General features: G+C 44.6%; 2 protein-coding genes across 2 annotated transcripts in view; one reads left to right on the top strand and one right to left on the bottom strand.

Annotated features, from left to right (window-relative positions):
* DUS2 (dihydrouridine synthase 2) overlaps positions 1-15264 on the bottom strand; it is a 35404-nt gene extending 20140 nt beyond the window's left edge. Inside the window, exons 1-10 of the mRNA XM_058155187.1 lie at positions 14854-15264; positions 13141-13298; positions 10664-10709; positions 9984-10075; positions 7807-7850; positions 5245-5305; positions 4075-4122; positions 2689-2754; positions 955-1025; positions 637-723 (exon numbers count right to left, since the gene is read on the bottom strand). Of these exons, the coding sequence (XP_058011170.1) occupies positions 637-723; positions 955-1025; positions 2689-2754; positions 4075-4122; positions 5245-5305; positions 7807-7850; positions 9984-10075; positions 10664-10709; positions 13141-13266 (641 nt within the window). The 5' untranslated portion in view covers positions 13267-13298; positions 14854-15264. The remainder of the gene's footprint in view (positions 1-636; positions 724-954; positions 1026-2688; positions 2755-4074; positions 4123-5244; positions 5306-7806; positions 7851-9983; positions 10076-10663; positions 10710-13140; positions 13299-14853) is intronic.
* An 858-nt stretch (positions 15265-16122) lies between these two features.
* DDX28 (DEAD-box helicase 28) lies at positions 16123-17962 on the top strand. The gene has a single exon (XM_058154931.1). It carries the CDS (start codon positions 16176-16178, stop codon positions 17847-17849), a length of 1674 nt encoding a protein of 557 aa, XP_058010914.1. The 5' UTR covers positions 16123-16175; the 3' UTR covers positions 17850-17962.
* The last annotated feature ends 4206 nt before the right edge of the window (positions 17963-22168 follow it).

Raw genomic sequence — 22168 nt, 5'->3', positions numbered from 1 at the left:
TGTTTGCAACTTTAAGTATGCTGGCTAAGGAATTCTGGAAGTTGAGGTCAAACACAGCTTAAAGATGCCCAGATTGGGAAACGCACTGCTCTAAAAAATGTTAGCCCTAATAGCCCAGTACAGGTAGTCCTTGACTTACAACAGTTAATTTAGGGACTGTTCAAAGTTACGACGATACTGGAAAAAAGTGACTTATATGGCCATTTCACAGTTGCAACTTTTGTAGCATTCCCATGGTCGTGTGATCAATCTTCAAACGCTTGGCAACTGGTTCATATTTATGACCGTCGCTGTGTCCTGGGGCCATGTGATCCCCTTTTGCCACCTTCTGACAAGCGAAGTCCATGGGGAAGCCAGATTCACTTAATGTCCCTAATTTAACAACTGCAACGATTCACTTAACGACTGTGGCAAGGAAGGTCCTAAAATGGGGCAAAACACTCATAACAAATGTCTCATTTAACAATGGAAAAATTGGAAGTCACTTGTGGCCCTACGTCAAGGACTAATGTTTGAAACTCTGCTTAAATGCAGAGGAAGCAACATTTATGCTCACGGTGCGCTTTGTCAATCCGTGCAGCTTACTTGCATCAAGACTGGACCCTTCCTGCCTTAGAGCGAATTCGTTCTACTTACTTGGCTATTACTGGGATAGAAACTGCCTCGGAGATGGCTTTGATCACATCGCAGTGGACAGGGTGCTGAGGCCTCTCTTCTTTCTTCCTTCAAAAATGAAAAAGATCAGGGATTAGCCGAGTCAACTTTGAGCCGGTCAGAATCAAATTCCTGGCAGTGGGCAGAGTTAGCCCACAATATTGCATTCTAACACGAGGTTTGAGTTGTTTGTTTTTTTGCAGTATAGCCTGTTCTACCAATTCCAGCTCAAAGGGTTTTATGATGTAGGACTCACAATATATTTTTTTTCTTTTTAGATGGCGAATTACCGTAGTTTACCTTCCATGTACAGCAATTGCTGCAACTCCAGCCTGCTCTATCCTCTTCACCAATCTTAGCGTTTCTTCTTCCTGAAAATGGTTTGGGAGGAGGAAACATTCAAAACTCACCCAAAGTTTGCTACTTAACTTTTCTGAAGCTAAATGTGGATGAGGTTCCACACAATAGGTATGCACATTTTTTTGTGTGGGGGAGGCAAAAGGCTGTCGTTGGCTTTGGGGCAGTGGCCACTCAGGTGTCCCCCATGGGTTGGACTTGCCCAACCCATTATAATATGCATCAGGTTCTTGGCGGCTGCATTAAGCCCCAAATGATTCGTTTTTTCCCCAAGTACAAGTCCTTAGTGAGATTTATTGGGATGGGATTACAAGAATTACAGCAAACAAATTTCCAGTTTTGAAATAGTATGTGCCTGTGTGTGTTATGAAGAAAATCAGAAAGCCCTCATCCTAACAGTCCTCCTATGATCTGGAGAGGAAGTAGGAAACAGCATCTTGATGCTGTTTATTTAATAGCTGTCAAGGTGTAAGCAATCAGAACCATCAAGTAGTAACTTTATTATTTATTACCTATCTCACAAGAATCTCATCAGACTGTTTGCCTTCCCCTGGAAATGGCTCAATAAGGCTTGGGGGCGGTCATGGTTATGAGGTTTATGAGTGTGCAATGATTCCAAGCTAGGTTCTTGCTTGACCCCTTCCTCCAGCCTATCTAGCAATTTCCCAACATCAGCTTCCTGAGTCTTTATCAAGGTGGAAAACCACCCATAAAATGTGGGTGGTGAGTTTGAATTCAGTGTGCCTTTGGAACCCAGGTAACTGTGATTCCCCCCCCGCCCCAGCAAATCCTGTTTAACAAATTGTGTTGATATAGAATGATGTGTTCAGAGCACAAATGCTCTTCCAAAGCATGCAATTCAATGCATGGAGTTCACAAAGGCTAATCTCAGTATCTCCTGAACGCCAATAAAGGATTCTGCACCAGTTGGGGCCACATCTGATCTGGGTTCTTATCCGAGTTTTAAAAGACCAATCCTAGGCATGTCTACTCAGAAATATTTGGTCAAACTCAATTTAATGGGTCATATTTGGAGTTAAGGGTAAAAAGCAGCAGTGAATATTTTTTTTTGTCTCTCAAAGGCCATGTCGTCTAGATGTTGGGGCTATTTCTCACGCCAATAGTTGAAAGAGTCAAAATTAGCTGTGGTTACTGTTACTGTAAAAAAAAGGGACACGGTGGCTCAGTGCCTAAGACGCTGAGTTTGTTGATCGAAAGGTTGGCAGTTCAGTGGTTCCAATCCCTAGTGCTGCTGTGTAACGGGGTGAGCTCCCGTTACTTGTCCCAGCTTCTGCCAACTTAGCAGTTTGAAAGCATGTAAAAAATGCAAGTAGAAAAATAGGGACCACCTTTGGTGGGAAAGTAACAGTGTTTCCTGCGCCTTTGGCATTCAGTCATGCCGGCCACATGACCACGGAGACATCTTCGGACAGTGCTGGCTCTTCGGCTTTGAAACTGAGATGAGTACCACCCCCTAGAGTCGGGAACGACTAGCACATATGTGCGAGGGGAACCTTTACCTTTACTTTACTGTTATCTCCCTTATTGGTTCATTTTCACTCAATGCAATTGCTGCTAAGAAACAAAGCAGGAACTGTATCTTTGCATCAAAACACTGGACAGGTTTTTTTTTTTTTTTAGACATGCAATATCTGAAATTTTGTAATATATTCTTACCGATGACAAAATTCGGATTTTGCAGGTGACTGGCTTAGATACACCTTTGATGAGCGTAGTCAGAATCTAAAGAACAGGAAACAATAGCGGTCTTTTAAGAAGCAGAGATGCAGCATGATTGCTTGGAAAACTTAGGTGAATACTGCAAAAGATTATTTTTATTTTATTATTATTAGGAAAAGTCATCTCTCCACAAGTTCTCAACCAAATAATAAACAAGCTAAATGACTCTTAAATGATTTCCTATTGCTTTTTTCTCACGAACAAAGTCCACAATTCTGCCTGCAAGCTGCACATCAATCTTTCTGGACTCAGCCTGATCCTCCCGACAAGCTCTGAATTAGGAACAGGGGAAGCTTGAATAGGTCAACAAAAATCAACAACACATCACTCTGCAAAGGAAAATACAAGGCTAAGAGTTTTTCAGGGAACATTGCCGACTTCTTCAGCTGCATCAAGAATTATTCTAAAAAAGGAAAGCGATACGTGCTCCCACGGTTTGTGGGGGAAGGGAAATGGGACAACTCACCACAGGACAATAATTTTAAAAATTATTCTAATTTTTGTCATTCACATTTCATTTTGTCCCTCCTTTGGCATCCTTTCTTTAATGATTCTATTCCACTATTACTTTGATATCAGTGTAACTCTTGCCCTGCGGCTGTCAAAATTGAAAAATGCTTAAGCTTCCCGTGACTCTGATGGCTTTTCAACTTGCCAAACAACTGAGGGAGGGGGAGGGGGAAACAGAACATGGAGGCTATAATCTTCAACCATGAGGGCCAAGGACACTTCTGCAGGTGTCTACCAAGATGTGGACTGTTATCAAAACAAAAGGCTGATTCCCAATTGGACCATGTGACCCATTCCACGGGAGGAGGGGATGAAACTCGTCTTTAACTCTGCAGGGCTGCGCAGGAAAATTTAAGAGTTGGTTTTGCTTTTCTTCAGTGCCAAAGTGATGTACTCAATAAAGTTTTGCTTTTTGGATTTTAAAGTTCCTGAGAATGCCTGTTTTTAGTGGGTCCGTTAGTCGGACTGTTGACAGTGACAAATTGACCATGGCGAGTTGTCCTGGGCCAAGTTGGGCACAACAAGTTGGCCATGGTGAATTGTCCTGGATCATGTTGTCATAAACCCAGGGGGGAGGTAGGAGAGAGAAAGGAAATGATGAAAGGAGAAAAAAAGAGACAGGGATAATAAAAAGCTAGCAAAAAAAATAATAATAATTTAGTTGTGACACCTGTACGCTTTTGACATAACTCCACTTGACATTCTCATGCCCTGCTACCTTTTGCAGCCCCCTTCAGTTCCTGCAACCTCCACCTGCTTTTATTTTTATAAATAACCACAGAAAATGATAAGCAGGGCACTCTGCATACTCACAGATTCTATTCTGTCTGGATCAGACAAGAGAGCTGCTCCCATTCCTCCCTGGAGAAAATACACACACAAAAAGACCTTCGTTCATCATCTCAGAAACCCAAAATATCTCAAGGAGGTTCTATAGATAGTCCTCGACTTATAACCATTCATTAGGATTCAGCACAAAGTGTGAACTTAGGCTCAAACTGCTTTTTCACAGGAGTAAAATACAAAAATGGCCCAAAGCTGTCTTGCTTTAAAAAAATTGTTGATACATTTTACATTAGTCTATTAGCTTTACTTTCTTTGTCTGGTGGAAAGTTTAGAATCATGCATATTAGCAGATCATGCATTAACGTGAAAATACAAGGAAATGAATGGGAAGTAGTACAAGAGATGTCTATGGAGATTCTCAGTCCTCCAGGTCATGGTTGTCCCAAAGGTGCTTTTTCAAGAGGCAACTGGACTTTCTCGGTTTTTCTTTGAAGACGTTTCGCTTCTCATCCAAGAAGCTTCTTCAGCTGAATGAAGAAGCGAAATGTCTTCAAAGAAACACCAGATAGTGTAAGAGACGTTTTATAACTTCTCAATAACTCAGAAGTGAAATGAGGAAGTCAATGGGACAGCAGACATGCTAGAATTTCACATCTTTTAGTCTGCAAAAAGGGATGCTTAGTTTGAATGTAACTGGTCAAAACAAGGAAGCGGTCGGGACTGTTAAACCAGCCAAATGTATCAGGATGGCTTCAACCAATCTTGGTCTAATGTTAGGTTCAAGCAAGAAATACGGATGCCACTTCCTTAATATAGCACAATTGAAACATAAAAACTCTGATTGGGATTCTGGCTTCCCGAGAGAAAAACAAGCAAACAAACTTATTCATATGTCATTCTAAAAGGAAAAAAAACACCAAATTGTTTTCCTGTTCTTGGACACAAGGTTTCTGTTAATATACTTAGCTACTATGTCACAACACACAATTGTTTCAGCTAAGCACAATTGTATTTGCAGCCTGCAAATTCCTGGGGGGTTATTTCAAACACTTGTTTCATACTTTGTAGAACCTTCAATTAAATGAATAAGAAAGTTGACAAAATTCAAATGATGATCCAAGTTATGCAGACATTCATGAAATCGGAGGCATCTATAAATATGATTAAAAAAGAACTGCCGATGGACAAAAATCATACCTTTGTGGAATATTCTTTGGGGCATCCCATGTTGACATCAATGCCAGCAACATCATCCTCTCTGAAAACGACAAGGCGAAAAGACAATCACAAATGCATAAGGAGATTTTAACGTTTTGACACACACAAACACTATTAAGCAATTCATTTTCAGAGCGACTTACACGTGGCTGAAACAATGGGATGCAAAGCAATTGTTTTATTCTATCACCATTTATTCTTGAAGATTTGCTTGTTTGTTTATTTTTGCGCTGTCTTCGTTTATGTGGTTGCTTATCTCAAGTTCATTGTCAGAAGGATCAAAATTTTTCTTTGTTCAAACCAGATACAGCTCATGTACTAGCAGTTTCCAAATACTGATTTTATAAGTCACAACAAGCCATGCATAAGTTGCATCTTTACCATAGAGAACACAACTCTGTTTTAAATTACCATTAGTTATCTCTTAGTGTGCATTTTCTGTGCATTTATTTTAAAACTTCAGGAAAATAATTTTCAGACTTACTATAAGATTTAATTTGCTTTTATTGAAGAAAGAGCAACAAGCAGTTTCTAAAGCAGGGGTCTCCAACCTTGGCAACTTTAAGCCTGGCGGACTTCAACTCCCAGAATGCCCCAGCCAGCTTTTTTGGCTGGGGAATTCTGGGAGTTGAAATCCGCCAGGCTTAAAGTTGCCAAGGTTGGAGACCCCTGTTCTAAAGCATTCTGCTAATTAATTCAAGAAAGTAATACTTTGCATAAGTAAACAACAGCTTTAGGCTATCACCATCCTAGGTAAAGGTAAAGGTTCCCCTCGCATATACGTGCTAGTCATTTCTGGCTCTAGGGGGTGGTGCTCATCTCTGTTTCAAAGCCGAAGAGCCAGCACTGTCCAAAGACGTCTCCGTGGTCATGTGGCCGGCATGACTCAACGCCAAAGCGCAAGGAACGCTGTTACCTTCCCACCAAAGGTGGTCCCTATTTTTTCTACTTGCATTTTTACATGCTTTCGAAACTGCTAGGTTGGCAGAAGCTGGGACAAGTAACGGGAGCTCACCACATTACACGGCAGCACTAGGGATTCGAACCGCTGAGCTGCCAACCTTTTGATCGACAAGGTCAATGTCCTGCCCCTGAGCCACCGCATCCCTTTCATCCTAGTCACCCATAATTTTCTTGCTGGAAAAATACATCCGTGGGTGTTATTAGTTAAATCAATGCTATCTTTTCATCCAACAGGAACTCAAGGCAGACAATGTAAATATGGCCAGTGATGAAATCCAATTTTTTTTACTACCGGTTCTGTGTAGCGTGGCTTGGTGGGCATCGCAGGGGAAGGATATTGCAAAATCCCCATTCCCTCCCCACTCCTGGGGGGGGGAATATTGCAAAATCCCCATTCCCACCCCACTCTAGGGCAAGCCAGAGGTGGTATTTGCCGGTTCTCCAAACTACTCAAAATTTCCACTACCAGTTCTCCAGAACCTGTCAGAACCTGCTGGATTTCACCCCTGAGTACCGTACTTTCCCTTCTCACTTTAGCTACAAAACAATTTTGTGAGGTTTGTTACGATAAACAGCATAATGGACCCAAAAGACACCCCATGGCTGAGGGGAACCTTTAACTTGGATGTCTCTAGCTCTATTCCAATGCTCTACACTTGGGTTGTCCAATCTTGGCAACTTTAAGACTTGTGTCTGGCTGGGGAATTCTGGCAGTTGAAGTCCACAAGTCTTAAAGTTGCCAAAGCTGGACATCCCTGCTCTAAATAATATGCCAAACTAATACTGTCAAGTTTTACTCCTGAGATGTGCAAAATGTAAAAGAGATAAACATTATACAAATGGAAATGTGGATTGGATCCGCAACTTGGGCAGATTTAACTGGTAAAGGTAAAGGCCAAGTAAAATTAAGTCTATACTAGGTCCCACTTTTAATTTTCTTTTCGTCTTTGTTTATTGTCATTTTTGTGGTTTTAGAACAGGGGTGTCAAACTCGATTTCATCGAGGGCTGCATCAGGGTTGTGTTTGACCTTGGGTGGGCGTGGCCAGTTTGACATCACTCATGTCAGGGGGCTCCTGTGGTGGCTTGAGTACCAGCAAAAACGGGCTCCCGAGTTCCATTTTTGGCTGCAACAGCCTCCTGGAGCTCTCTGCCAATCAAAATGAAGCTTGCCCTCCTCCCGAGCTCCATTTTCACTGGCAGAGAGCTGCAGGAGGCTGTCATGGCCGAAAATGCAGCCTGGGAGGGATGCACATGGACCTCCCGAGCTCCAGTTTTGCTGGCAGAGCTTCGTGAGCCGGTTCTTCACTGTTTCCAGGGTATCCCCATGGGCCAGATCTAAGCATCCCACGGGCCGGATACAGCCCCCGATCTTGAGTTTGACACCACCCCTGTTTTAGAGGGAGGAAGGAGCTGATGTAGTTTTGTTAACATTGTTATCATTGGTTTTAACCTCCCTGGGGATGTTTTCACTTTTGTTTATATGGCATATAAGCTGATGAGAATTGTTTGAACGTAACATCAAAGAAGTACGATACATAGGTAGCATGCAGGTAAATATATTCTGACAGATACATACACAAGTTTGGCGACCGCCAAGGCTCTCTCAGCATCAGCTGTGCCCTGAACAACAGTGAGGAAAAAAACCACACAGGATTACTTTTCTAGAAAGATTATTCTAGCTCATTCTTCAGCTCAAGAGTGTTCACATATACATTAAAAAGTATAGGTAGTCCTCATTTAAAAACCCTAAATAGGGACTGGCAACTCGGTTGTTAAGCAAGGTAAAGATTCCCCTCGCATATATTGCTAGTCGTTCCCGACTCTAGGGGGTGGTGCTCATCTCCGTTTCAAAGCCGAAGAGCCAGCGCTGTCCGAAGACGTCTCCGTGGTCATGTGGCCGGCATGACTAAAAGCCAAAGGCGCACGGAACGCTGTTACCTTCCCACCAAAGGTGGTCCCTATTTTTCTACTTGCATTTTTTACATGCTTTCAAACTGCTAGGTTGGCAGAAGCTGGGACAAGTAACGGGAACTCACTCCATCACGCGGCGCTAGGGATTCGAACCGCTGAACTGCCGACCTTCCGATCGACAAGCTCAGCATCTTAGCCACTTTGCCACTGCATCCCTTTTCCTTTTTTTTTTTTTATTCAAAAAGTTTTACAAAATTTTTTTCCCCCTCCTCTCCCTCCTTCACAACCCCTCCCCCGACTTCCCGGGCAGGCACAAGGTATAGTTAAAAATAAAACAAACATATGCTAAAAAATTTTCGTCCCAACTTAATTATACCCCTACAATCATCAATTCCTAACTTCCCCCAAAAACAATCAAGAATAATACATCATAATCATTCAAAAACAGTCTGATAACTCTTAGTCTGATATCTACGTTGTCTGCATCCCTTTTCCGATGTTAATCAATGTTGTTAAGCAAAGCAGTTGTTAAATGGGAAACCACTGACTACTACTGTACTTTATGGCCGGAAAGTGTTGTGGTCCGCCGCCGGCCTGTGGAGCTGGCAGCAGAGTTGGACAGTGAGGAGGCTGGGCCATTCCTGAAGTCTGGGGAAGGCTCGGACGAGGGCTCTGCATCGGAGGCAGAGATGAGGCCATCTGGGAGTTATGTGAGGACTCCGAAGCCTCCAGAGTCAGACATCAGCGAGGCAGAGGAACAGGGGGAGCCTATTCCCAGTGCACGCATGCGCAGAGCTGCCAGAAGGCAAGAACAGTTAAAACAAAAGGGACAACTTGGGAGTAGGGCTTGGAGATGACTGGCCCCTCCCATAAGACATAAAGGAGGAGCAAAAGCACATGAGCCCTTTGCAGGAAGCAACTGTTGTTTGTGCTGGTCGGTTTCAAGACTATAGCTCTGTGTTGACTCTGTGTTCCATGTGGCTTTGCAAAGGTAATTGCCAATTAGATCTCGGCAGCATGTCAAGGGAGATAAAGGTGGGTGTTTATCACCATTATCCCGAAGAAATGTGACAGATTTCTGTTGGACCCTTTACAATTATTTGGGACTCCTCTGTGAATGAACAGATTGGGAATGAACAGACTCTGAATGAGCAGAATTCACAGCCGTGGAAATAAAAAGAGGGTTTTTGGGACTCGTTGTGTGCTTTTATTGTATCAGGAAGCCTAGGTCAGGACAGAAAGAGACAAGACTACTGTCAGGTGCAAAGGTTCAGGACCATATGTGAAGTGGCAGTAAAGAAGATTTATTGCTCAAGGTCACGCATAAGCATTTCAGTCAAATAAAATTCAATGCTAAATCGGCACCAGATAAGGGTTAACAGAATTCAGGAGGGGCTGGACTTAGACCATTTGTGGGAACGTAATGATTCTAGACTGATGGCTCACTTAACTCCGCTCTCCAGCTCTGCCTGCTCTTCTCAAACCACTACTTAGGTACACACCTTCAGATTTTGTTTGCCAACTTCCCCACCCTTTGAAAGGCTCACATGCCTGTTTCCTGTCTTGTACACATTGAAAGCAATGCAATTATGCTACAGCCCATGGCTTGGAGCCACAGGCACGTTACGCAAATAGCTTACTCTCTTGAAAACTCTTGCTCTCATTCTCTCTACTCTGTGAGAGGTGGGGGAAAGGTCAGGGAAACAAGAGATTACCTACAGAAATTCATTTCTTTATTTCTTTCCTCTCCCCACATGACCAACCCAATTTTAAGACATTTTTGTAGCGGATGTTTTACTTTTAGCAGTTGGTTTTGCTTTTATAAATCATGCAGATTCATACCATTTGAAAGACAACACGGTCTTTTTCTCTTTCACACGTCCTGAACACCACTCTCTCATTGGGGGCAACAAAGTCCACAGTTCCGAGGATTTCTGTGAGACACAGAAGAGAAAAAAAAATCCGTATTAAGGATTTAATTAAAAGATTGTTAAATAATTAATAACACACCCATATTGCCATTCAAGGATTTCACTTCTTAGATCACTGATTACAGCAAGACATTAAAACATGATATCTATGCTGAAAGTTCAGTTTGCAATTTTATTAAATTTTCTGGCTAAGGCACTTTTACAGAAGCGCTGAATACTTCCAAAGCAAGAATCCTTTACATAAGTGTCAAAAGAATACATTTAATGATCTATAAATAAATTTAAACATGCCAGCAATTTATGAGTCATAAGGAAGAACAACAGGTCAGTATTATTATATACATGATTAGCTTAGTTTACAGTTGGAATGATTAATTATCTATACCATCATTTGATGAAAGTTTATGGATTACATATGCAAATACGTACCAACCAATTATTACCAGTTTTACTACTGTTAATTTCAGTTGATTTCTTTAACAAGCACTTTAAAGATAAACAAACAGCATTAATCATTGTCTTAAGCTACCAGTTAGGAAAAACAGAACTTTTTCATTTTATTTTTCATTCAAGTACCAAATAAATACTTGCCATTTACAACTCTTTTGCACTGAAGCATCTTTATGTCTATCAGCTCCTTAAAGAACAAGGCAAAGGTCATCAAAGACTTTCATCTTAACAAAAAACAAACAAACAAAAACAATTTTAAAAAAGTAACCCCCTTTTTCCTTTAGTATAGAGAAAAGGGGAAAGACACCCAGGCTGTTTTCTTAGCAACAAAATCTAAGTGGTTTGTCACTGCCGTCTTCTGAGAGATTTCAAGACTAGTTTTCAGCTCTGGAAATTCCCTAGTGGTCTCTCTTCCCAGTTAGCATTGGTCGATTTACCATTGGTGAGACAGAACTTCTACAATCAGAGTCCCAAACACTTCAAATATGGCATCTAGCAATCTACTTGTGAACACTGTTAAGAGTATTTCCCTCTATGAATTACTACATAATGGTTACTATACATTATGTATACTGCATTGCAGTAGTGAAATCCTCCACGGTTTGCCACCGGTTCACTGCCCGTGTAAGCTCGGTGTGCGCCAAACGCATGCACAGTGCGCGCCAAAGGCGTGCTTCGTGCGAAAAAAGGATGCTTAACAAGTAGAATGGGGGGAGACAGCTGTGCTGCACTCTTTAGATTCACTAGAAAGCAGGATTTCCTATAAATTATAGGAATATTTGTTGTTGTTAGTTGCCAAGTCGTGTCCAACCCATCGCAACCCATGGACAGCATTCCTCCAGGCCTTCCTGTCCTCTACCATTGTCTGGAGTCCATTTAAGTTCTCACTGACTGCTTCAACGACTCCATTGAGCTATCGAAGTGCTGTCCCAGTGCCTGGAAGCCGTACGGGTCTGAATGGGGAGAAACAGACTCAAGCTCAATCCCTCCAAGACGGAGTGGCTGTGGATGCCGGCACCCCGGTACAGTCAGCTGCATCCGCAGCTGACTGTTGGGGGCGAGTTAGTGGCCCCAAAGGAAGTGGTTCGCAACTTGGGCGTCCTCCTGGATGGATGGCTGTCCTTTGATGTACATCTGGCGGCCGTCTCCAGGAGGGCCTTTTACCAAGTTCGCTTGGTCCGCCAGTTGCGTCCCTTCCTTGACCGGGATGCCTTATGCACAGTCACTCACGCTCTGGTCACGTCTCGGTTGGATTATTGCAATGCTCTCTACATGGGGCTGCCCTTGAGGTGCACCCGGAGGCTACAGTTAGTCCAGAATGCGGCTGCGCGAGTAGTAACGGGAGCCGCTCGTGGCTCCCATGTAACATCACTGCTGCGTAGTCTGCACTGGCTTCCTGTGGTCTTTCGGGTGCGCTTCAAGATTTTGGTCACCACCTTTAAAGCGCTCCATGGCTTAGGACCCGGGTACTTACGAGACCACCTGCTGTTACCTTATGCCTCCCACCGACCCGTACGCTCTCACAGAGAGGGTCTCCTCAGGGTGCCATCTGTCAAACAGTGTCGGCTGGCGGCCCCCAGGAGTAGGGCCTTCTCTGTTGGAGCATCGACGCTCTGGAATGAACTTCCCCCTGGCCTACGCCAAGTGCCTGATCTTCGGACCTTTCGCCGTGAGCTAAAAACACACTTATTTATTCAAGCTGGACTGACATAATGGTTCTTAATATTTTAAACTGGGTTTTTATTGTTGTGGGGTTTTAAATTTTTTAAATTTTAAATTTAAATTTTTAAATATCGGCCTTTTTGTAATATGCTCTATTTTAAATGTTGGTTTTAATTGTATATATATTGTGTTTTATTTTGGCTGTACACCGCTCTGAGTCCTTTGGGAGAAGGGTGGTATAAAAATTTAATAAATAAATAAATAAATAAATCCAGCCACCTCATTCTCTGTCGTCCCCTTCTTCTTTTGCCCTCAATCTTTCCCAGCATTAGGCTCTTCTCCAGTGAGTCCTTCTTTCTCATTAGGTGGCCAATATATATATTATAGGAATATAATTTAATATAAATTGCGCAACACAGCTGATTGTCAGAAATACCGGTTCGGACTAACCGGTTGCTTTTTTTACTATCAGTTTGCTGAACCTGTAGCTTTTATCACTACCGGTTTGCCCAAACCAGTGTGAACTGGTAGGATTTCACCGCTGCTGCATGGTTGAGAAAATATATATAGAACTCTCGGATCCTGAACATAAACTATTTCAACTTGTCCTCTCGAGATGCCGCTATAGGGCATTGCATGCCAAAACAACTGGACACAAATACCAGTTTTTCCCTCTGCTGAACACCCAGTTACCAGAGTACTGTCTTATTATCTAAGTACGGTATATATTTACCCATGTAGTATGGCTGTATTACTATTATCTTTCTCATCTTTTCTACTATTTTCTCCTATTGGTATCCTATGACTGTATTGTTTGTATGTATACTGAGAGCTTATACATCAGAGACAAAATCCCTTTTTGTTCAATCACACTTGGCCAATAAAGCATCTATTCTATTCCTATTCTCTGATCTCCTGAGAACAATGTGAAAGAGATGAAAATCCCCGTCTCCTACCTCACAATATACAATATCAGCACCATAATCCAAAGCCAGTAGTCTCATCGGCAAGGTCCCGACCCGAACCATTGGAGCCAGTATTGCTTTATTTGTGAAACTGAGGGCTGTGTGGTTCATTGGCATGATGTCTTTGGAATCAGCTGAAAAAAAGGAAACTGGGGGGGAAAATATGTTCAAAAGTTAAGGAGTCCCAAGTAGCATAAAAACTGTCCAATTAGGTTATTCTTTGCATAAATAAAACCATCTATTGCACTTATAACAACCATCACAGTCAGATATAGCACCCAACTCTAGCTTAATTCATTCGTTGCTATATCAAAAAGAACTTACTCTAACCAAGTTAAGATTTGATTCTGATAAAATAGCTGAATCCACACAAGAAGTTGACTTACAACCATTCGTTTAACAACTGTTCAAAGTTAACAATGGCACAGAAAAAAGTAAGTTATGACTTTTTACACAACTGGCGCGACAGTGTCGTCTGGCGACACCCAGGGGAAGGGCCTTCTCTGTGGGGGCTCCCGCCCTCTGGAACGAACTCCCCCCAGGACTTCGTCAACTTCCGGACCTCCGAACCTTTCGCCGCGAGCTTAAAACCCACTTATTCATCTGCGCTGGACTGGGTTAGTTTTAAGTTTATGGGTTTTTTTAATGGGTTTTAGTCCTAAATTTTAATCGTGGCCAATTTAATAAGTTTTTTAATTGTATTTTAATTTTATTTATAGTGTATTGTGTATTTTTTACTTGGCTGTGAACCGCCCTGAATCCTTCGGGAGAAGGGCGGTATACAAATTTAAATAATAAATAATAAATAAATAAATAAATAAACTGTGCAGCATCCGCACGGTCACATGATCAAAATTCAGACACCTGGCAACCAATGTGTATTTCTGACAGTTGCAGTGTCCCATGGTCATGTGATCCCCTTTTGCAACAAGTCAATGGGTGAAGCCAGATTGACTGAACAACTGTGTTACTAACAACGGCAGTGGTTCACTTAACAACCGTGGCAAGAAAGTTGGTAAAGTGGGGCAAAACTCAACTGTCTTCTTCAGCAACAGAAATTTTGGGCTGAATTGCAGTCATGAGTTGAGGATTAGCCATACATAGAAACCGAGTTGCAAATTTCAACCTGATTAATGGCTTGGTGTTACATACAAATCCACTATTCTAGGTAATACTTCTAGGTTCTGCCATGTCAATCTGGGCACTGAGATAAAAGACAACCATTATTGTTGTTGCTGTGTTTAAAGGCCTCCCAATGAAATTTATAAAAGAAGGTTTCTAATTTTTTCCATTGCCTAGATCGCTTCATCTGTCTTGATCGCGTACCCTATTTTCTCTCCGAAAACGATAGATGAAAGAGGGCATCACATCCCCCTTTTCTCAATATCCAAGCTCATTTAAGAATAACGGAATAAGAGAATTGGAAGGGGCCTTGGAGGTCTTCTAGTCCAGCCCCCTGCTCAGACCGTATACCATTCACTGAATTTACTATATTTCCATGCCACCTTTTTATACGTAACTCAAAATAACGAACCTATTTAACACTCCCGCCTCCTGTTTTTTCCCTACTAGAATTAGAATAGAATAAAGCTGGAAGGGGCCTTGGAGGTCTTCTAGTCCAGCCCCCTGCTCAGACTCTAAACCATTCACTGAAGTTACTATATTTCCATGCCACCTTTTTATACGTAACTCAAAATAACGAACCTATTTAACACTCCCGCCTCCTGTTTTTTCCCTACTAGAATTAGAATAGAATAAAGCTGGGAGGGGCCTTGGAGGTCTTCTAGTCCAGCCCCCTGCTCAGACTCTAAACCATTCACTGAAGTTACTATATTTCCATGCCACCTTTTTATACGTAACTCAAAATAACGAACCTATTTAACACTCCCGCCTCCTGTTTTTTCCCTACTAGAATTAGAATAGAATAAAGCTGGGAGGGGCCTTGGAGGTCTTCTAGTCCAGCCCCCTGATCAAGCTGGAGATCCTATACCATCTCAGACAACTACCCTGTGCCGGAAGCGTTGCAGGGGCTTCTGCTGGGCCCAGCCTGTCCCGAGGGAGCTCCAGCCCTCCCTTCCGGCATGGGACGGCTCGGCTCGGAAGAAGCTCCCAGCTCAACTCACCAGGCGCCGGTTCCCATCGCTCGGGCAAACCTCCTCCGGTCCCGCGCATGCGCCAGGCGACGAGATATGACGTCATGGCCTTGCGCTTCCCCCCCCTCGTCGGATTCGAAACAGAGATAGGAAAGTGTAGAGATGCCCACGTGTAAAAAAACCCGCCAAGGTTGGCTTTTTTTCGAATTAACATTGTACAGTTATGCTTACCTAAACGTTCAGTGGATCTCCCAACAATAAAATCATGCCTCCGCGCTTGTCTCGCTGTTATAACGGTGATAGGGAATGTCCCACGTTTTAACATTTTAATTTTGTTTTTTAGGGTTACTAACCGAATTGCTAAAATGCGGTTGGTGCAAAGAAATTTTTTGCTATTCCTATAAACCAGCAGTTCTGACAAACCGCAATTTTATTTTATTATTACGCATAATAAGGGGCGTGCATAAGCGCACAAACGTGCCTACCGTTCCTGTCCTATTGTTTTTCTTTTCTCCTTCCTATATATGTTTATATGGTTATATACTATATAATCTTTTTGTATGATGTTGTGACAAAATAAATAAATAAATAAATAATCCATGCGTGGCTAATAGCTCTCAGCTGATCTCTATGTTTACTGTAAGTCTCAAATCATCCTCTTTTGAACACAATCATAAAACTTATAAAAACCATCATATAAAATTTATAAAAACAATCCCAATGCCCCAAACTGAAACAATCTATTTTATCTATAAAGAGGGGCTCATCTACATTTTATAGTCTATGGTTTTTAAGCGCCTCGCCTCAGAGGCAACAAGAGGCGAGGGCGTCACTGACGTCATCGAGGGGCGCCTTCCATCGCCAGGCCTTAAAAACCGCGCTCATTTTTATACGTCATCCATTGGCGACCGTCGCGTTCTCCCGTCTTGCATCATGGCGCTCTTGCTGTGGGGAATTCGTGGACCCGCGACGGCCGCCCGATTCCCCTCATGGCTGCCGCTGGCCGTGCGCGTTTGTCCGCTGCGCCAGAGCTCCGGAGGGTCGCCGCCCGACAACCGCGTGGTGCGGATCCCCCACGCTTGGAAACTGAGGCTGGAGCGGCCGGCGTCCAAGCGGGAGCGAGGCGGGAACCGCGAGACGGAGGGCAGTGCTTCCTTCGGGGAAAAGCTGCTGCTACGGACCCGGAGGCAGGAACTGAGCCAGGCCGCCCGGCACACGGTGGGCCGCCTGGAGAGGCCGCGCTTGGTGTCGGACGGTTGGAAGCACCGCTTGTCTCACGGGGATTATTTCCAGCTGGAGCGGACGCGGAAGGAGCCTCCTCGGGAGCCGAGCGGCGAGGACGCCCCGTCCACCTTCCTCGAGCTGGGGCTGGAGTCTCGCGTGGCGGCCCCCTTGCAGGAGGTGCTGGGCGTCTCGCGGCCCTCGCCGGTGCAACAGCGCGTCATCCCCGCCTTGCTGAAGGGGGGCCACGCGCTGTGCGGGGCGGAAACTGGCAGCGGCAAAACTTTGGCTTACCTCCTGCCTCTCTTCCAGCGGCTCTTGCAGGCCCCAAAGCTCCCTGAGGACGGCCTTTACACAGCCTCTCCGCGCTCTTTGGTGGTGGTGCCCTCCCGAGAGCTCGCGGGGCAGGTGCGCAGAGTTGCCGCCCTCTTGGCTGATCCGTTGGACTTGCAGGTGAAGGAGATCGGCGGGGGCCGGGGCACGGCTGTGGTTCGGCGCCGGATCCGTGACGGTTCCACTGACCTCCTGATCGCCACGCCAGGTGCTCTGAGCAAAGCCCTGAAGAGGAAGATGTTGTCTTTGGGGAAATTGCTTTTCTTGGTGTTGGATGAAGTGGATACTTTGCTGGATGCCTCCTTCATCGATCTGGTGAAAGATATAGTTCAGCATGCTTTTTTGAAGGATGTCGTTCAGCAAGCTTTTCTGGACCCAAAGTTTGAAGACAGGGATGACGCTTGGGATCCCAAAGCCCAGCTGGTGGCTATGGGTGCTACTCTTCCAAAGGGGCTAAGTCAGATGTTGAGCGAATCTGCCGATCTCTCCAACTTCACTGTATTGACCGGCTCGAGTTTGCATTGTCTTCAGCCTCACGTGGAGCAAAGATTCATACGTTTGAAGGGTTGTAACAAAGTAGCAGAGTTGCTACAACTTCTCAAAGAGCGAGGGTCCTCTTCTGGAGCTGTTATTATTTTCTGCAACAGAGCCCACACTGTTAACTGGCTGAGTTACATTTTAGAAGACCATAACATCAAACATTTACGCCTGCAGGGAAAAATAGCAGCAGATGCTCGAGCGGGCATATTTAATGCCTTTCAGAGAGGCGAGTCTGACATTTTGTTGTGTACTGATATAGCTTCCCGTGGATTGGACACCATTCATGTAGAGCTCATAATTAACTACGACTTCCCTTTAACATTGCCAGATTACCTTCATCGGGTGGGGCGAGTCGGTCGCATCGGCAGTAAATTCCCTGGGACTGCGGTCAGTTTTGTAACCCATAAGTGGGATGTAGATCTTGTTCGGAAAATAGAAACGGCAGCTCGCAAAAGAAGTCCGCTCCCAGGGCTAGATATAGTTGTTAAGGAGTCTTTGCGTAAAAAGAGATAATTCTGAATTTGCCTGGAGGACCAACAATTAATCTAATGTTTGAAGCAATTCCTAATATATTTTGGACACTTTGTGTATTTGATTTTCAATTCCTTAATAAAAGTGTGCTAATATATGGGTGCTGACATGGAACAGACAGAAACCACAACTATCCTATAAAAACATGGAGCATGCTGTATTCACCATATTTATTCAACATATTAACGTATGTTTTGTGTTGTCCCAATTGACTTTTATATATTATTCTACAAATGGTAACATCCAGCAGTTCAGGGACAAAATTATTTGGTCTGGTCCTCAGCCATGCCAAACCCCCTCCAGGTTCTGTCATTCCAGGTGCAATTTGATAGTTTCTTGGAAATACATTGCACAAACCGGAAGCAATTCAATGCATACTGGTTATTACATTCTGAATTCAGAAAATTTTATACAGCTAGTCCTTGACAGTTCGTTTAGTGATCGTTCAAAGTTACAGTGGCACTAATATGATCGTTTTTTACATTTATGACCATTGTGGCAATCCCATGGTTACGTGATCAAAATTCAGATATGTCAGGCGTGCCTCCTTTCAAAACTCAAGAAAGAAAAATCCCAACTCCATGATTTGTAGAGAAAGGTATCTTTTACTGAGCATGAACTGAAAGCAATGAAAGTAAAGCAAGTTCTGAATAGGAGTGTCTTACACATACATATCCCTCATTCATCCCTCTCCCTCCAAAGGTCAAACAGCCAGGTCCAATCCATTTCTCCTCAGGTATCACGTGGTGTTCTTCTGATGGTTTTCACCTGTCTGGTATGCAGAGTCCCTTGGCATAAGCCCGCTCTTGGAATTTGAATCAATGGGTTTCGGTTCAAGATAAAACTCCCCCCCCCCTTATGACAGCCGAAGCAGCCTTAAAGGAACATTACTCCATTCCCAATACTTAACACTAAAGAAATCAATATAACAGTTAAAACAATTAACTAAGCAGTAAAACAATTAACTAAGTAATAAAACAATTAAAGTAGCACGTGGAGGCTGACAAGATGCTTGGCAATTGACTCATATTTATGATGGTTGCAGAATCCTGGGATCATGTGATCGCTTTTTGAAACATTCTGACAAGCAAAATCAATGGGGAAACCCAATTCACTTAATAACCGTGTTACTAACTTAACTCCAGTGATTCACCTAACTGTGGCAAGAAAGGTAATAAAATGGGGTAAAACTCATTTAACAAATGTCTCACTTAGCAACAGAAATTTTGGCCTCAATTGTAAGTTGAGGACTACCTGTATATACTTAATTTTGTTTGGACTGTTATAGTCCAATGGATCATATACTCATTGCTTATATGGGCAGGTTTCTGGTTTGAAGTTTCTACAGTCCTTACCATGTTACAGGTTTGTGATCCCAGTCAGTGGCTTAATTCTTGTGGAACAGCAAAGCTGCTGCAGTAAATGTGATGGAGTTGTATGTCCCACCATTTTATGGTATTCAAATTCTTTCAACCCAAAACCATACCTCTTCCCAAGTTCCTATAACCATTGTTTGTGTTTTTATCATGCCTGCTATAAACCACTTGTATACTATCAGTTTGTTTTTTTTAAGCATCAGATCTACTTTTGCCGCTGAACCTCCTCAGAAGGTATGATCCATAGCAGTTTTGCTTTAAGTGCCAGAAATGTTAACAAGTGAAAGAAGTGCCTCTGGGCTTGTCTAGAGAGCTTTGAGGAGGTGCTGTGAACATTTGCAGTCATCCAAATACGGGGGGTATCATGTTCTGTTTAAGATCGCTGTTTAAGAGCGATTGTGCGCTCCGGCCCCTCAGACTTTTCCCGTTCCCCGAGTGGTCAGTATCCCCAGGGCTTGGACCTTCGGCTGATGTTATGCAATGCAAGGTCCGTAGTGAACAAAGCCCCCTGATTTATGATCTTATACGGGGGGGGGGCTGTGGACTTTATGGGCATTTCGGAGACTTGGTTGGGCACTGAAGGGGGGGTTCCCCTCGTAGATATGTGCCCACCGGGTTTCCGAGCATTTCATCAGCCGAGGGCCCAAGATAGGGGTGGGGTGGGGTGACGGTTGTTATTAAGGAGAGTCTAGAACCAAGGGAGGCCACTGCACCTCAGATAGCCGGTTGTGAATCTCTTTACATGAAGTGGGGGCGTAGGATGCAGGTGGGCTTGTTGATCACGTACCTGCCTCCTTGCTGCGTGACAACAGCCCTGCCCGAGCTGCTTGAGGTGATAGCCGGGATGGCAGTTGATACCCCTAGGCTTATGGTCATGGGGGACTTCAACTTGCCATTGGCCGGCGTGTCGTCAACGGCAGCCCGGGAGTTCATGGGCCATGGACCTGACCCAATTAGTTGACGGCCCCACCCACGTTGGAGGAAGCACACTGGATCTGATTTTTGTCTCTGGACAGTGGCTGAATGATCTGGAAATAGGAGAATTAGTCATCGAACCTTTGTCATGGTCAGATCATTCCCTCCTTCGTCTGGACTTTCGGATCACCACTCAACACCGCAGGGAGACGGGGCCAATGCGTTGGTTCCGTCCCAGGCGACTGATGGATCCGGAGAGGTTCCTGATGGAGCTTGGGCCGTTCCCTGGTGATCTGGCCCACGGCTCGGCCGAGGAGCTCGTCGCAACCTGGGAACGGGCCGCAGCGGGCGCTTTGGACCGTGTCGTGCCTTTGCGGCCTCTGATACGGCATAGGTCTCAACCGGCTCCCTGGTTTTCCGAGGAGCTGAGGGAGATGAAACGCCAGAAAAGACGCCTAGAGAGTGTTTGGAGGGCCAGACGTTCTGAAGCTGACCGAACACTAGTTAGGTCTTATATTCAGACCTACCTAGTGGCATTGAGGGAGGCCAAGCGTGCCTACGTTTCCAACCTCATTGCATCGGCAGATAACCGCCCAGCCTCCCTGTTTAGTGTGACTCGCTCTCTCCTTCATCAGGAGGTGCGCGATGATCCCTTACAGGGGTGTGCTGAGGATTTTAGTAAGTATCTGTACGATAAAATCGCTCAGCTCCGGGATGGTTTGGACCAAAATTGGGTAGTTTCAGGCGAGATGACAGAGGCTAGTCTTGTTGAGACCATCTGGGATGAGTTTGATCCTGTGGCTCCTGGGGACATGGACAGGTTGCTGGGGCGGCTGAATGCCACCACATGTTTATTGGACCCGTGTCCCTCCTGGTTGGTGCTGGCCACTCAGGGGGTTACACGAAGCTGGCTCCAGGGAATTGTTAACGCTTCCTTGAGGGAGGTTGTTGTTCCCACCGCCTTGAAAGAGGCTGTTCTGTTTCCCTCCCCCCAATACTCCCAGCAAAGAGTCAGTCAGAGGCCTCCTTTTCTAATTTATTTACTTAGATAAATGTCCTGGCCATGTCTACCCATGGGCCTGCCAAGTCTCTGGAGATAACGAGGAAATTATAGATAAGGCCAGAATTACTCACGAATATATTCTTCCCTCCATTGATACAGTTTGCCCGCGCAAATTAATTGCTTTGTCCAAGACAAAAAACCAGGAAGTCCCGCCTCCTATTTATAGTCTCTGCAGATGTCACTGCATGACAATCATTACTTGGCTTTATCGCAACGCTGCTTCTGCTGCGCGTGCCGGTCACGTCTGCGCAGTCTTGCATCACTCCAAAACTGTTCTTGGGGTGTTGCCAAATCAGAAGAAGGCTCAAGAGAATCAGGCCTTGCCGGCCCTTCCTCCTCCCTTTGAGTGGGTGCCAGGGAGGGAGAGGGCCCAAGAGAAGCATGGCTTGCCAGGTCTTCTCCCTCACTTTCTGAATCATCCGAGTCCAGGAGTCCAGGTCCAGGAACCTGGGTCACAACAGAGGCGATGGTGAGACCCCTCCTCAAAAAGCCCTCCCTGGACCCAGCTGTTTTGGGAAATTACCGTCCAGTCTCCAATCTTTGCTTTGTGGCGAAGGTTGTTGAGAGTGTGGTGGCACATCAGTTACCCCAGTACCTGGATGAATCTGTCTATCTAGACCTGTTCCAGTCCGGTTTCCGACCCGGGTACAGCATGGAGACGGCTTTGGTCGCATTGGTGGATGACCTCTGGAGGGCTCGGGACAGGGGTTATTCCTCTGCCCTGGTCCTCCTAGATCTCTCAACGGCTTTTGATACCATCGACCATGGTATCCTGCTGCGACGGTTGGGGAGTTTAGGAGTGGGAGGCACCGTCTTTCGGTGGTTCTCATCCTATCTCTCCGACTGATCGCAGACGGTGTTGGCAGATGGGCAGAGATCGACCGCAAGGCGCCTCCTGTGTGGTGTGCCACAGGGGTCGGTTCTCTCGCCTCTCCTGTTCAACATAT

The sequence above is a fragment of the Ahaetulla prasina genome, chromosome 12 (genome assembly GCF_028640845.1).
Source record: "Ahaetulla prasina isolate Xishuangbanna chromosome 12, ASM2864084v1, whole genome shotgun sequence".
NCBI classification, from domain to species: Eukaryota; Metazoa; Chordata; class Lepidosauria; order Squamata; family Colubridae; genus Ahaetulla; species Ahaetulla prasina.
Note: the sequence above shows the minus strand (reverse complement) of the source record. Positions and strands in the feature narration are given on the sequence as shown.